At 42.3% G+C, this 17,241-nt stretch overlaps 1 protein-coding gene across 1 annotated transcript in view; it reads left to right on the top strand.

The window, feature by feature from the left end:
- The window catches only part of TOGARAM2 (TOG array regulator of axonemal microtubules 2), an 81,372-nt gene that overhangs the window by 50,617 nt on the left and 13,514 nt on the right, over positions 1-17,241 (top strand). Inside the window, exons 16-20 of the mRNA XM_082214810.1 lie at positions 1,346-1,449; positions 2,396-2,594; positions 3,652-3,868; positions 10,695-10,781; positions 13,049-14,032. Of these exons, the coding sequence (XP_082070936.1) occupies positions 1,346-1,449; positions 2,396-2,594; positions 3,652-3,868; positions 10,695-10,781; positions 13,049-13,305 (864 nt within the window). The 3' untranslated portion in view covers positions 13,306-14,032. The remainder of the gene's footprint in view (positions 1-1,345; positions 1,450-2,395; positions 2,595-3,651; positions 3,869-10,694; positions 10,782-13,048; positions 14,033-17,241) is intronic.

The following is a 17,241-nucleotide window of genomic DNA, read 5'->3' as shown; positions in this document are numbered from 1 at the left end:
AAAAGCTTTAATAAAATCTTTTTATAAGAAATATTTGCGCTGAAAGTGGAATCAGAAGATCAAATATATTTCATTCTTTGGTAAATAAAAATTAAGGGCTGGATCCAAGCTCAATCATGTTCAGAGCAAGACATATGAAATCTCTCAGACTTTTTAGGACCAGCAGCAAAGCTCTGCAGAATGCCTCTTTTCTTACCAAGTTGGCAAGAGGGGAGGCATTCCACCACCCAGCTTTGCTACTGGGCGGGAAGGAAGCTTTGGAAACTGATTCTCCTTCAAGAGAAGTGCTTTCTAAAGCTCCCCTCCCCACTGTAGTCTGGTGGGCTGGCAAGGCTTGACGAGGCCTTCTCTGAACCTCATGCCCCTCTCCACTGTGGGGGTGGCAGGGGGTGTTTTGCCTCCAGTGCTGAAATGTCTCAGGCCACCTCTGTGCACTCACATCCTGCCTGCAGGCTTCCCACAGGCATCCGATTGGCCGCTGTGAGAAAACACGATGCTGGAATAGATAGGCCATTGGCATGATCCAACAAAGATTTTCTTAGGATCTTAAGCATATGTTTGTGCCCATACATCTCCTCTTCAAATGTTACAGGAACAGTTTGAAAATACTGCAACTTGTCTATGTGGAATTTCACTCTTTGTTAAAATGCCTATATCAGGGGTCACACAACTTCCCAAGCACCCCTGATTTTGATGGCAGCCATAGTGAAACGAAAGCATATTTAAAGCAGGCACAGTGTGGGGTGGATTGCTCCCTCCCCAGTCATTAGTTTGATTGAGTGCAGAGGGGGCTATAACCCTCCCAATCCAGCTCCTTTCTATGGAGGAGGAGGAGAAGGAGAAGGAGAAGGAGAAGGAGAAGGAGAAGAAGAAGAAGAAGAAGAAGAAGAAGAAGAAGAAGAAGAAGAGTAGTAGTAGTAGTAGTAGTAGTAGTAGTAGTAGTAGTTTGGATTTGATATCCCACTTTATCACTACCCGAAGGTGTCTCAAAGGGGCTAACATTCTCCTTTCCCTTCCACCCCCACAACAAACACTCTGTGAGGTGAGTGGGGCTGAGAGACTTCAGAGAAGTGTGACTGGCCCAAGGTCACCCAGCAGCTGTATGTGGAGGAGCGGAGACGCGAAACCGGTTCCCCAGATTACGAGACTACCGCTCTTAACCACACTGGCCCTCTGGAGGGTATGTGTGTGTGCCTGTGTGTTTGAATAAGAGAGTGGGGCCAGAAACAACCACTGGGGCCACACCAACCACTGACTGTAGTGCTTGGAGGGTTGACCAAAGGCCAGTGTGGCCTTTGACTCAAGAAAGCTTAACCACTCCTGGCCTATGCATTTCTCTATGCAGGGATTAGAAGACCAATCTTCTCAAGCTCCTTCTGCCAAAAGCCACAGAGGGTCGAAGAGCAGCAGTCTGACAACCTCACTGGACAGCCTGCCTTCAGAGGAAAGGTATGGAGCACCCCTTTGCTCTTCTAAACTACTCTGCATGCTCAGAGCTGTTTTTCTTTTTGCTATCTTTTAGCATGATATGTTTTCGTGGGATCCATTGTGGTTTCCTTCATTCAATAAAAATGTCTGCTGAAAAGGCCCTTGATTGTGTTACTGAATGAAATTACCAGAAGCATGTGCTGTCCATCCCCATGAATCCTAGCTCCTTGCTCTCTATACCTTAGACAGGACCTTCCTGATTTCCTCCACCTCAGCCTTCTTTCACTTTCCCCACTTCCATTTTTTTGCCAGTCATCTTCCAGTTTGGCACATCGATAACTTTACAGACAAAGTGAATTATATGGGTTCAGTAAATTAAAACATTTTGCTTCAGTGCATTATACATTTTGAATTTCAAAAATTGTGTTGGTGCTGAGTTAGGGATGGAGGAAAAATTCATTTCAGCTTGCATTCAAAGGTGAACCTGCCCAATTGGCCCTTCCCAAAACAACTGAAGAACTGAAACACAGCTGTCTTTCAGCGTATGCAGTTATTAATGTTTTGCAGGACAGTTCTCCAACTGAGTAATGTGTACCCAAAATGCAGATACTAAAGTGTGTATAACATGCATATATTCAAGAAAATAACATACAAAAAGCCATTAAATTATGAAAAGTGTGTACAAAAATATATAGCAGGCAAAACTGCATATAACAGTGTGTGTATTAGGACAAATTCACACTAAGACATGTATGAATTTTCATGAGGATATTTTTTAAAACAACAACAAACTGATGTGGAAACGTGGAAGAACAGAAGCTATGATTGAAAAAATGAGAAACAGAAACAGACAATTCGCCCACTCCTAGTCATGAGAGCAATATAATTGGGCAATGTAATTGAGTGCTGTCATTTAAGTACTATGAATGCATAACACAATAAATAAACCTTTGGTTCTCAGTGCCAGCTCTGTCCCAGATGTCCTAAGCATCCCGCAGTCGGTGGCTCGCCGCTCGTCACTTCGCAGCATCGAAATGATGGAGCAGCTCAAGGAGCTGAACAAGATGCTGGTGGCGAAGGAATTCCAGATGCGAATGGAGGGAGTGGCGTTGCTAATGGAGCACTGCAAGAACAACCCCCAGTTTGTGTCCTCAAATATCATACAGGTACTTGGATGCCATACATTTGGGTGCCAGTAGCCTTAATACAGGTGACCCATTCGCTGAGATTAGGTTGGGCCATCTTAATCCTGATTCCCTACTCAGTTTAACTGATGGGTGAACTATGTATTATGTGAGATACATGGCTGTGCCTTTAAGCACAGATTGGTAATGTAATGGGGGAAGGGACTTTAATCCTTGGCCCTACTGCGGTTGTGATCCAGATTTGGGGGCTCTGCACCTGCAAGTACAATAAAGGAGATCCAAATGGAAAGATCCCCTCTCCCAATTCAAATGGCACAATGTGGATTATGGCTACAGTGGGGAGTCTCCCCCCGCCATGCTTAAATTCCATTTTGAGTTACAGCCCCATGCTAAGATCCCAGTGTGGATTGCTAGCGCTTAAATGCACAACTACATAGCTAATATAACATATATTTTGCCCTTATGTAAGGGCAATGTTCAATGTGCTGCTGTTTCTGAAGAACCTTCGTAGCGGTTGATGCTTCTTGGCCTCCATCTCTCTGTAAACTGTGGAAAGAAGAGATCTTGGTTTCCAGGAACATAGTGTTTGTTTACAGGTTGTATAGAGGCGTTAAAAACAAAACAAAACTGGTTACATTCAAGAGGGCAAGGAGGCAGCTATAGAGTACCACACCCTATTAATGACCCAAAGAATCAATCAATCAATCAATCAATCAATCAATCAATGCCCTCCCTTAACTACATGTTGCTGATCCTGGCTTGATTATTCCTTCACCATCATAGAGCTAACTTTTGTAAAACTTCCTCAACATAACGCAGTAAATTAGACAAGGATATCACCCTATCTCAAACCCAAATTATCCCCAGTTTTTTAGTTTGGTTTGTTAGGAGCTATCTCTCCACTATGAGAAATTGTAGTACGTACAAAAAGAGGTTCTGATGGCTGTGAAGACACTATATTGAAATGTTTTGCTTCCATATGTAGACTTGTAACTGACTCTGTTTCTCCACTTTTCTGTGCTAACAGCGCAGTATGCTATTTACAGTAGGATTTACTTGTTCTTTTTTGTGTTAACAGATCTTTGATGCTTTTACTCTGAGACTTCAGGACTCGAACAAGAAAGTGAATCAGTATGCATTAGAGTCAGTTGCTTCCATGATCCCAATCCTCAAAGATGGTTTAAATCCAGTCCTGGTCTCTGTGGTGACTGTAGTCACTGACAACCTAAACTCAAAGAATTCTGGGATCTACAACGCTGCAGTGAAAGTGCTGGACAAAATGATTATTCATCTAGGTATTTATTAATTTATGTTTACCTTTCTATCACACCTTTATATTGCTTCCCACCAGAGATAAAGGCTGGACCCCATATGCCTCCATAGAAGGCTCTCTTATGAAGCTGCTTGTAGAGTAGACACTTCTAAAGCTAAAATGAAACATTTTAAAATAGTTTTTAAGTGTTTTAAAAATTATCTGAGATGAGGAGCAGCCATTGCTTGTTTATCTCAGAATCCAAATTGTGTAACTTGATATCTGAGTCTATAAGCTGACCTCATAGCTACAGCCTAATTTGGTTTTTGGGTTTTTTTTTCTTTTCTTCATCTGCCTTACCCAGAGTTGGCTTAATATATTTTGCTGCCTGAGGAAGAAATGGAATTCTGTGTGCTGCCCCCTATCAGGATACATTGTACCCATGGCCAGCCATGTTCCTTTGGCATCTGATGCAGAAAATCCTACTCCCACAAGCATTCCCCTTCTGAAGAGAAAAAAATAGTAACAAACTCACAGAGCAACTCTAATGAAAGAAAACCGACATAATTTATGACAGCTTAAGTTTAATATTTTAGCCCTTTTGTTTTACTGCTTATGGAGAGATGTGCCGGTTTTTTGTTTTGTTTTTTAAACTGTGCTACTTTGGTTCTACTTTTGTCTACACAGAGTAAACCTGTTTCTGGAGCTGTAAATCTGCCACCTTTCCCCTGTGCTAAATTCTTACAAGAAAAGAAATGTTATGCATGTGGAATGATGGCAGACTTGGAGCTGAAATGAGAGATGACCTTTCAGTGAGGGTCACTAGGGGAAAATGTTGTGCTGATGTCAGGGAATAACGCCTCATTAAAAGCTTGTACAGTGTGATTAAAGTGACTTGTCCTGGGTGATCTGTACAGTGGTACCACAGGTTAAGTACTTAATTCGTTCCGGAGGTCCGTTCTTAACCTGAAACTGTTCTTAACCTGAAGCACCACTTTAGCTAATGGGGCTTCCTGCTGCTGCCGCACCGCCGGAGCACGATTTCTGTTCTCATCCTGAAGCAAAGTTCTTAACTTGAAGCGCTATTTCTGGGTTAGCGGAGTCTGTAACTTGAAGCGTCTGTAACCTGAAGCGTATGTAACCCGAGGTACCACTGTACTCAGTAGGAGCAGATACATTTGTGTATTGCTCTTGGTACTAGGGTGTTCAGAAAATATTGATTTCAAATAAAATTAGCTTTATGTTGAAGGCTGGACCAACATATGCATTACAACTGTGTCTAAGATGGAAGAGTAAATGCTATAATTTCAGATTTCAGGTGTGGATCCACATTTTTCATTGTTCACCACATAAAAAATTCCATGCATGTAGAAATTTAGGATATCAAGGGGAGAGGTTCTGGTTCTGCCATCTCCCTGCCATGCTGGTTTTATACTTGCAGGAAATATGTTGGAGAATATTAAGAAATGTGATGTTTCACACCTGCAGTCTGAACCTGAACATTCTGCCACCACAATCCCATCTCATTCTGCAGCATGTGGAGAGATACAGCCTGAAAAGAGTCCTGAACATGTTTATTAGAGGCAGGACTAAAGCCAGGACAGAAGCAAAGTATGGAACACTATGTAACTTATTTCTGAGCAAACATGGATAGGTTTACATAGTTAGGAGACTTTGACCTGGACCAATGAGCATGTTTGAAAGGTAGAATCAAGTAGAACTATGGGCTGGGAGCGTGGGATGGGTTTAGAAGGTTAGAACAAACCAATGGGAAACACTTGAGACACATAGCTTGGGTTTCAGCAGCATTTTCCATCACAGCAGTTCTTCATGTTAGCCTGCTAAACATGGATTGGCATTTCTGGTGGCTTTTAGCATGTCAAACCAGTCTTGTGAATGCTCTGCATGTGCTCAGATTGTAAGTTGCCATATCCTGGAAGTCCTTTCCAAAGCATGTTGGATGTGGAGAATGTTGAAATCCACGGAAATAGTTGACTTCTATGAATATTGTCATGAAGCAGTTTTATGTTATAAAGGTAAAGGGACCCCTGACCATTAGGTCCAGTCGCGGACAACTCTGAGGTTGTGGTGCTCGTCTTGCTCAACTTGGTACCAAATCTGATTTCTAACAAATGTACACCTGAGAACACTTAGAGTCAGAGGCATAAATAGATAATAATAATAATAATAATAATAATAATAATAATAATAATAATAATAAATAATTTTATTTATACCCCGCCCTCCCCAGCCAAGGCCGGGCACAACCAATAATAAAACAAGTTGAATGAATACAACTTAAAAACAAGATTAAAATACAACATTAAAACATTAAAATGCAGCCTCATCACAGGAGGAGAAAGGAAAAAAGAAAGAGGGGGAGGGAATCAAATTGACTCCAAGCCAAAGGCCAGCCAGAACAACTCTGTCTTACAGGCCCTGTGGAAAAAAATACGATCCTACAGGGCCCTGGTCTCATGAGGCAGAGCGTTCCACCAGGCTGGAGCCAGTGTTGAAAAAGCCCTGGCTCTGGTTGAGGCTAATCTACCTTCCTTAGGGCCCGGGACCTCTAGGGTGTTGCTATTTATGGACCTTAAGGTCCTCCATGGGGCATATTGGGAGAGGCGGTCCCGTAGGTACGAGGGTCCTAGGATGTGAAGTGACAACTTGTCACTTCAAGTATGAGCATGAAATGAATGAATGAATGAATGGGGATATCAATTGTTCATAGGAAGGTCACATGATGAGATTTGTTTACTAAGCCCCAGCATCTGGTGAAAAATATAGTGTACTAGGGTGATGACAGCACCTGGTCACATGACAAAGCTAGTTTCTATCAGTTTCCCACATTCTTCCACATACCCTTTGGTAATTGTACAAATGGACTTTTCCTGGTAAAAAGTCATGTGTCTCCATCCCCCAAAGTATTTTGTTCTTGTAGCTATCTGGACATCCTAGTGAGTTATTTTGCTCTTGAAGTGGGCGATAGTCCCACAAATAAGCTTCTTCTGCGCAGGTTCCATGGGAAGCCTTAAGTTATGAGTCTCAGCTAGCTCCTTCTCCTGTCTGTAGTCCATAAATATTCCCAGGCTGCACTCTTCTTTTGCAAAGGAAATTTATGGTTTGCTGAGTTCATTTCTGAAGAACAAACAAGCATAAATCCAGGTCTAAATGACGGCTTGTTCCAAACGTTGTTCTCCGTAGGCTGAAATTGCTGTTGCCAATAACTACACAACCAAGGACTGCTATAAATCCCAGGCCACGTGGATTTATGTTGGCAGTGGAAATGCAGTGTTGGGTGGGTAGGCAAGACATACTATAGGGTGATCAAGAGTCAGGACTGAAGTTGGAGCTAGCATACATGTTTCCTAGTCAGTTTGCTAATTTTCTTATAGGACAGATTTTCTAAGGAGAGATTGTATGTGTGTGAAGGAGAATGGCCACTGTGTCTGAGGTCAGAAATGAATTTACTCCATGTTCTGATTTCTTGGTGACGGTGGAGCATATGGGCAGTCATCTAGACTCTTGAATTCTTTGCGTCCAGTCCAGACAAAGACAGTTCCAACCAACAGTCAGAGGCAATATGCGTTTGAATACCAGTACAAGTGGAGAGGGTGCTGTTGCACTCAGGATCTGCTTGTGGCCATCCCATGGCCATCAGGTTAGTCAGTGTTAAAACAGGATGCTGGACTAGATAGACCTTTGGGCTCCTCTTACATTCTTATGTTATGTTCTTAATTTCCACAGAAATTAAAAGGATTTAAGTGCATCACGTGTTGTCTTCACACATTACTCATGGGGAGAAGGTTAAAATGGTGACAGTGGCTATGGGGGCCATGCACCCCAAAGCCACGCTGTTCCTCCTGCCCCTCCTGCGTTTATCATGACTTGTGTAGTGAGGAGCCTTCCTTAACTTGAGGAGGCTCCCTGTGCAATTTAGAAAACAGAGTTCCCAAGGATTGGTTTGGGGACCTGTGCTTTTTAATTTGTTCATCATACATGTAGAGCTAGTGGTGAGCAGTGAAGGTGGCCATGTTTGCTGATGATACCATAATGTTCTGGAATCCCAAAGCCAAAAAAAGATTGTGAAGAGATTGCGAAGAGCGACAAAAGGACCAAACTGAGTGAAAGGGCAATAAAATGGCAAATGCAATTCAGTGCAAACAAGTGTAAAGGGATGCATGTCAGGGCAAAATAATAATAATAATAATAATAATAATAATAATAATAATAACAACAACAACAACAACAACAACAACAACAACAACAACAACAACAACAACAATTAATAATAATATCACCATGGAACTGTAGCAGATAGCTTGATATTGATGATATTGATATTGATGGTTGAACCAGTGTGCAGCAGTTGTGAAAAAGGCAAATTTCATGTTTGGGATGATTAGGAAAGGAAGTGAAAAAAAGAACTGCTAGTATCAAAACAAACAAAACTGTGGTACAACCACATTTGGAATTCTGTATACCATTCTGGTCAGCTCACTTTATAAAAAAGATATTGTGAAATTGGAAAAGTTCAGAAAAGGACAACCAGAATAATCAAGGGTAGATCAACTTCCCTATGTGGAAAGTTTACAGAGTTGGGGGCTTTTGTGTTTAGAGAAAATAAAGTAAGAGGTGACATAAATTTATAAAATTATGCCTAGATGGAGAAAATGGATAAAGTTCTTCTCCCTGCCTCATAACACACCAGAGCATATTGATATCCAATGAAGCTGAACGCTGGAAGATTTAGGACAGAGAAAAGGAAGTACTTTTCCAAACAGTGACTAGTTAAACTGTGAAATTTGCTCTCACAAGAGGCAGTGATGGCCACCAAGTTGGATGGCTTTAAAAGAGGAACAGACAGATTCATGGAGGAATAAGGCTATGAGTGGCTACTAACCTTCATGGATATGTTCTGCCTCCACAACTGGAGGTAACATGCTTCTGAATACCAGTTGCTGGAAACCGCAGGAGGGAAGGGTGTGGTCGCACTCAGATCCTGCTTGTAGGCTTCCCATAGGCATATGGTTGACCAATGTGAGAACAGGATGCTGGTCTAGACGAGTCACTTGCATGATCCGGTAGGATGTTCTTAGGACAGCTGTTTCAGAAAAGTTACAGCTTCTGCGAAACTCAGCTGACATAAGATAGAAGGATGTCTCATACTGAGGTCCACTTAGAGCGGTATGGCTTATTCATTTCTGACCGTCGTCATCGGCTGTGAAGGTAACAGACAGAACGTATTTACCTGCCTCTTAATCAGAATCACCAGATTTTTAAAGCTGGGACCTTAAACATGCAAATCATGTGCAATGCCATTGAGTTCTGGCTCATCCTCTCTAGAATGCCATCTTAATTGCTGCACGTGTCTGTCAAAATCAGTGAACAAGGACATACATAGTGACATGCAGTTATTGGGCTGCCTCTAGATTATGAATCTCCCTTCCCCCAGGCAGTCACTTTTACAGTATCTTTTGGAAGCAGTGTAAAGTATTTCTATTTGGACTAGCTTTTAACAGCCAGGGTGAGGCTTTTAGCACATTTTATAATGTGTTTCCTTTTGCTTGATGTAGATATTATTATTATTATTATTATTATTATTATTATTATTATTATTATTATTATTAAATTCTGGAATATATAGTTGTCCTCTTGTCCTTTTTAATTTGCAATCCACTTTTAGCTCAATGATGAGTATGATGGAGTTTTAAGTAAATACAAAAAGAATGTGGAAAGTTTTTTGTTTGTTTTTTTCAAAAAGAGTTTACCTCCCAGGCCCCTTAAACATTTGCCCCTTCACAATTCGTAACAGTCAAGAATCAACTGGAAAAAGCAAAGCTAAGAAAACAGAAAACAGAAAATCCATTTTCTGTTTGACACTCTCTGTTTTCTGATGGTGATGATGTGTGCGCAGAGCCAGACAACATTGTTATTTCAGTGATGAATGAAAAGAATAGTTGCTGGCTTCAGCGGGATGAAGAAGTGCTTTGAAATGCTAATATAAGAAATAGAAGAGATGTGCAAAGTATTCATTATTGATGATCATTCACTTATTAGTACAGTATCCATAAAGACTTTACTTCACCTTAAAAACTGCCTTTGAAATTCAATTTAAACCAAGCACAATACATGTGTACTCCCCCTTTCCCCTTTGTCGTTCTAAAAAGAGACCAACATGTAATTGAAAGGTGTTTAACCAGATCTCTTTTCAGTAGAGGCAAAGAAAAGGGATGTGCTGTAGGGAAGCAAAGCTTACCTTTACCTGCACCTAGGGATGGGAGAGAAATTGGCTTCAATTCACATTTAAAGGCAAATCTACCCAATTCACAATTCCTGAAGCAATAAAACAAACTGAAACACATCTAGTTTGGGAGATCTGCTCATCTTGGGATTTTGCAGTACAATTCTACAGGGAAGTCATGTGTACAGTTATGCATATACTAGGGTAAAGTGTACATAAAAATGCATATAAGTGAAAATAGCATACAAACATGCATTATCAGGGAAAGCTGCATACAAAAATGTATTAGGAAAAATCCACAGTAAACTGCTAGTGAATTTTCATGAGGACTTTAAAAAAAAATGGGGGAAAGGTGGAGAACTGGATTTGAGATTGAAAAAATGAGAATTCGAGAGATCCGCTTTTCTCTAGATACAGATAACTTTCTGTCTCTTTCTGAAGGCAGCCCTGTATAGGGAATATTTCATTGTTTGATGTTTGATGAATCTTTTATATTTGTTTGAAGCCACATGGAGTAGCTGGGGCAACCCAGTCAGATGGGGGCGGGGGAGAAATATTAAAGTTGTTGTTGTTTATTTTCTTGGTTTATAACAATGTCCAAACAACGTGTTTCTGTCCCTTTCAGATAATCTGCTTCTGCTTCAAACATTTGCCAGCAGGGTGCGCTTCACCAGTGGTCGAGCTCTGCAGGGGATCACAGACCACCTGTCAGGTAACAAATGACTTCACTAAACTGCAGTACCCATGGCAATGAACAAAGCAATAGCTTGTATAACAGCAGGAGGCAAAGGGCTTCTTTCTTCACAGCACAATTTCTTTTATTGTCGTTTACACCCTTTTGAAGTGGAAGTGAGGGCTGCTTCTTGTCTTGTCTTTAGTGTGTGTGTGTGTGTGTGTGTGTGTGTGTGTGTGTATAATCACTATACAGTTTACTGTTACATATGAAGCAGAAAACTAGTTTAATCATAAACTACCAGCAAGGATATCAAATAACAATTTGTTTGCAAAGCCACATTAAACCACAGTTTCCTAGTTCAATTGTAATGAGAAACTGGTTTAACAAACTGGAAGTTTTCTATTGTGGGTTATGAGAGAGGTAAAAGGCAAAGGTAAAGGACCCATGGACAGTTAAGTCCAGTCAAAGGTGACTATGGGGTGCAGGACTCATCTTGCTTCAGGTCGAGGGAGCCAGTGTTTGTCCACAGACAGCTTTCTGGGTCATGTGGCCAGCATGACTAAACCGCTTCTGCTGCAACAGGACAGCGTGACGAGTGCCAGAGCGCATGGAAATGCCTTTTACCTTCCTGCCACAGTGATACCTAGTTATCTACTTGTACTGGCATGCTTTCGAACTGCTAGGTTGGCAGGAGCTGGGAGAGAGCAAAGGGAGTTCACTCTGTTGCACGGATTTGAACCTCTGACCTTCTGATCTACAAGCGCAAGAGGCTCAGTGGGTACCTTCATCCTCAGTCAAACAAACCATTGTTTATTAGTTTCTTACATTCAAACTGGGTCACTTTTATGCACACACATGAGAGAATAATCATTTCAGAAAGCACACCTGTGCCTTTTAAATGTAAACTACAAAGCCATTTGCCACAGCAGCAGAAATTGTGACCACATTCCCAATGAATTTCTGATACTAGACCTGAGATCAGACTTTTTGTATCGTGACCCCACAGAACAGACTCAAGCCCCCAGACATGAAAGCAGCTCTCCTAATATCAAAGGTTTCAGTAAATTTTCCATCAGACATTTTGATTTTTGCAATCAACCTTTGACTCAAAAACTTGTTAAATCATTCTTTGTGAGCCCCTGACCACATGGCAGGACTCATAGAGCGCTTGTCGCTTCCTCATCAGATATCACCCAAAGGTCATTGGTGTCATGGGAGTTTGACCCATCATGTACCCGTTAAGAGTTGCAGTCTGTGAATTTGATATGGCCATTTCAGACAGCTCAATACACGAAATAAATAACCAAGCCATCTATCATGGCATAGGTCACTAAAACCCAACAGCGTTCTAGAGCTATATATTTCCTGAGGAAATGTAGCATCGAAGTCTCTGGTTTCTAAGAATGATGGTCACTTAAGACCAGGAGCTCTTCCATTTAATAACATTTACCTAATGAGAAAAGTCATCTATTCTATCTATCATTTTCTGTACTCTGCTTCCAGAGACTATAGCCAAATGCATTTTTTATACAGTGAAAATGAACGGTAGTGGAAAAATTGAAGAGTTATCAGGCACTGGGGTGTAGGATGTATGTGTTTATGCTTACCTTATTAATTGTGAGAGGTGGAAAAAGCATAATAAGAGTAGCACAATTCTCCATGCACACAGGTCAGTAAGGAATGCCCATGGGCCTATGAAATATTCTGGGGTCTCCTGAGTGTCCCAGGAAGTGTTGCTGGGCTAGAAACCTGCATGTAGAGAGCCTGGTGCTATCAGAAGGTGCAACCCCCTGACCTTCACTTCTGAAAAATTATTCTAAGTTTTCCTACCCCTGCCCTCTGGTGGGACATCTTTTATTTACCACCACCCCTCTCAAATGGCCAAAAATAGTTCTGACAAAAGGTTCACCCCTGCCCTAACTCCTTGCACAATATGGCTATGCTTCTTGGATAACTAAAACAACACTGGGACTGAGGCTCTCTGTATGTTTAGGACAGTTTTCAGTGGGTATCTGCAGAACCAGCGTCAAACGTCGGCATGAGTGAGCATTGGCCAAGAGTCCACATCACAGAAAGGGGTCCCACTAACAAAAGCCCCCTGGACCCCCACTGAAAGAGGTGGCTTATGGAGGGTATCTTGCCCAAGGGCCCTCCCAAACCCAGAACCAATTCTGGACATGTATGATGGATTCCTTTGCATGTAGAGACACAGATTATTATTCTTCTTAACAAACTTTTGCATCCTGATTGTGTCACTATGTTCAAAGAAGTGAGCAAATCATTATCTTTCTTCTGCATTGCAGTTCTTGTGGCTTTTGCTTATCCACGGAAACCCCAGGCTGTGGAGCGTCACGTCCTTCCCATTCTCTGGTATTTCCTGAGCAACATGATTGGCAATGGTGTGCTACCTGGAAAGAGTGGAAATGTCAGAGCAGTGGTCTCCAAACTTGCTAAGAGCCTGCACAAGCAAATGGGACCCAAGCTTGAGGAGTGTGCCTCCAGCCAACCACAAAACGTGATCAGAATCCTCCAGGACCTCCTAGATACGAAACTCCCATGAAGGAGACACAGTACCATCTCTGGGACAATCTACTGTTTGCCGCTTCAAGAGAGATCAGAAAAAGAAGTTGTGGACAATGATACAGTGCTTGCCATTATTTATGTTATTTTTGAATATAATAACTAACTATGAAGAGTTTATAGTAATATTCCACTATGGAAAGTGTACATAATATATTTTGCAGTAGAATTAAATCCCCTATTTTTCTAAATCTTAATTTGCTCAACTTTTGTCTCGTAGAGACTTACAAGTTATTATTTTTAAAAATCTGTGTACAGTTGTAATCTTTATCTGTATAAAGCAAAGCACTTTATTTATGTAATAAATATGTGTCAAAGGAGGGAGCAAGGGTGACAGATGAACTTCAGTGGGCAACATGTTATACCATAGGGGGTTTGCCAATGCAATTGGGCATGGTTTTTTTTCCCCTTTTGGATTACATAGTGATCTGTGATTGATGGCCTGGGTGTTTCCTGTTTGTGTTCCTATTGCACCAGGTGCACATCCACCCCATACATTTACAGCACATGGCTACCCTCAAAGAACACTGGGAACTGTGATTTACCCCTCACAGAGCTACAGTTCCCAGCACTCACGTCAAACTACAGTTCCTAGGGGTGGAGCCTTGCTCCACCAGATTTGTAGCCAAGTTCTGTGTGACAGAACTAGCTGGGAGCCAAAGAAACTAGGGTGATCACAAGAATGCAGTGAGGGAAAAGAATTAAAGGTCAGGAGCTGAAGGATGAGAGTTACTGCACCAACAGTTGGTTTCACCCAACTGCTGCTTCAAGTATTAGAGAGCTGAATAATGTTAAATTCTGTCCAATAAGCTACTGTGATCTTGGTGGTGGCACCAGGGCAGCAGAATGAGCAGGAGAGCTTCCAAATGCAGTGGGCCTGACCTACCACATAAAGCAAGTGATTTAATATATAATATTATATGTCCCTATAGGTAGAGTAGTGCCCGGTCTTGAAATCTCCCAATGACAGGATTCACACCCCATGAGCTCTCATAATTTGTGTGTTATGCCTGAGGCTTAGTTCCCTCTGTGGTGGTAAACCCATACTTTGCAGACGGCAGGAGAGGCCTCATGTGACCAGATGTGTCTTCAAAGAAAAAATTACAGCAAATGAAGCAGTAAGAAGAAGTGCCTAGCCAGTTCTCCATGTGCATGTTTTTGGTTTTGGTATGGAGAACATTTCAGTCATGCGCTGTCAGGAGTGTGTGCAGGAGCCAGGCTCTGCGACTGGTAGGGCCTTGCAGGACTGGGGCCTTCCTGAGCTTGGCCTGGAAGGGCAAGGCGTGGCCGCACAGGTGAGGCTTGACAGAAGACTCGTAGCACCTGTGGCAAGGGCCGGGAGGGGTATATAAGACCAGCATTTCCCTCTGGCTCTTCGCCATGGCAACACACTACCCACCTAGCTGTGCTTTGGCTTCCTGACACCTGGTATCCTGACTCTTGGACCCTTGGCTTCCTGACCCCTGGACTGCTGGTTCCTGCTTCCCGACCTCTACCACGGTCCCAACGTACCAAGCCGGGACTCCGACTGTCCGTAACCGTGACATGCGCGCTCTCCAGCCTGAAGTTTGAAATGGTACCAGTTTATCACCTTGGTGAGAACTTGGCCTAAGATGGCCCCCTTTGGCAAGGAACTTGTGAAACCTTTACAATCCAGTGCCTGTTGGGTAGAATATGTGGTGTCAGATGGCAGTTGACTCATTGTACTATTGAGACCAGATTCTCATACCTACTTCTGATAAGGTCTAATTGCCACAGACTATTCTTATTTTTATCCTTCAGGTACAGATTAGAAGCACTATCACAATCCTAGTGTGGTTGACTGGTGGTGGAACCAGCAGCTCCATTCCTGTTCATCTCATGATGCTCCAGCATGCAATTCATGTGTGATGTGAGGGGATGTTGGAATTTTTTTTTGTAATACTACATTCACATGGCATAATGAAAAAACAGACACCAAGTCAATAAAACTGCTAGCACATTTGGAAAGCTAAGCAGGGTCTGGTATGGTTTCAAACTGGATGGGGGATGAGATTCCTGCATTGCAGGGGGTTGGACTGGATAACCCTTGGAATCTCTCCCAACTATAAATTCAATGATTCTAAGTCCTGAAAATAAGTTCTGTGAACTAGGTAGTTCACTTGAAAAGTTTGCATTTGAAAGTGGTAGCTTTGCAGTGTAAGACCAAAGGAATAGCATTCCAGGAGCACTCTAGTCACATGAAACTGAGGAGCAGAAGCCACCTCATGGCGATGTTAACACCTCAGAAGTAGCTATTGCCACTAGGCCTCGCACGACTGTTTTGAGGTGGGTGTTGAAGTTCTGGCAAAGCTACTGCTAACTTCTTTATTTGTTTGATTATTTGTGTTGTGACCAGTTATACGACAGAGACTTTACCTCACCATGCCACTTCACCATGCCAAGCTGAGGTATTTAGCTGTCACTTCAAAGCAGTTCTGTCAGCCTTGGACAAAAACTGTCCAAAGAAATCATCCCTAAGTAGAGAGGAGGAAGGGAAATAAATTAGAGGGCTAGAGCATAGGAAGTCAGCTTATATCAAGTCAGGCAGTTACTCCATCAAGCTCAATATTGTTTACACCGACTGGCAGCTGGTCTCTAGGGTTTCAGTCAAAAGCCTTTTCCAGCCCTACTTGGGGATACTGGAGATTGAAACTGAGATCTTTTGCATGCAAAGTTTCTACTGTGACCATTTCTTCAGGCTGTGATACCCTTATATTAATTTTTGCTCCCAAAGATGTGCTAGGTCTTATTTTCAGGGGATGTCTTATTTTTCCATGAAGAAGAATACGGCACACATTTATTGTCTAATTGTGAGTCAGCCAGACTCTGTCAGGGGAGAGTGAGCAGCAGGGGGCAGCTTGTCCTGGCACGGGCTCTCTGATTTAAAGAGACCTCGCACTGCCAGAACAGCTCCGGCTGCGCTGCGGCCAATCAGTGAGCTGCGCAGTGGCGTCCGCCGCTATGGTCCAGAGGAGTCAGACGCCTTACGGCAGCTTCGGAGGCCTTATATTCTGGGGAGGCCTTATGTTCGGGGGAGGCCTTATTATTGGGGAGGTCTTATTTTGGGGGGATGCCTTATATTACATTGAGAGGCAAAACTGGAAGTAGGTCTTATTTTCGAGGGATGTCTTACTTTCGGGGAAACAGGGTATGTATGGCCATCTGAAAATACAAAGAAATATATTTTAAAGAAGTATTTGGACCTAAAAATAGTCTGTGAGAAGAGAGAACCTGGAATATTATATTACACACACAGTGCTTTTTTCTGGGGGGCTGCAGGGGTACACATACCCCTAAACATTTTGTGAATCTTTGTACTTTACCTCACCATTTACTGTATTTGTTTTCCCTGATTTGAACTATAAAATAGTGATTTTCTTGAGTCAAAAAGAGAGTACCCCTAAAGCACACACACACAAATCAAGTCACTCAAAGACAAGCATGAGTCTCAATAGTTTTTGTTTTCATCTGAGATGATGCAGTATGTTGCTGTTTTCTTTGTAGTCCTCTGAACTCACCACTGCTCCCTTAACAGTGAAGTCATCATTGCATAACTTTCTTTGGTAATGTGGCAAAGAGGTTTGGAAAACATGGAATTCTCTGAGGTTCCCTCCACCTTGAAACAGCAGCATTCTACAATGACTCTGGAACTTCCAGGGACTCATTCCAATAGACGATTGTAAACAAGACCATTGGGGAGTATAGTGATTGCGGTGATTTTCCGAAATGCTCTGGAGCAGTAAGAGCTGTGGAACAGACTCCTTTGGGAAGTGGTGGACTCTCATTTCTTGGAAGTCTTTAAGCAGAGGTTGGATGGCCATCTGCCATGGATGCTTTAGTTGAGATTCCTGCATAGCAGGGGGTTGGACTAGATGACTCTTGGGGTCCCTTCCAA

Source organism: Podarcis vaucheri (assembly GCF_965113315.1).
Source record: "Podarcis vaucheri genome assembly, chromosome: 3".
NCBI classification, from domain to species: Eukaryota; Metazoa; Chordata; class Lepidosauria; order Squamata; family Lacertidae; genus Podarcis; species Podarcis vaucheri.
Note: the sequence above shows the minus strand (reverse complement) of the source record. Positions and strands in the feature narration are given on the sequence as shown.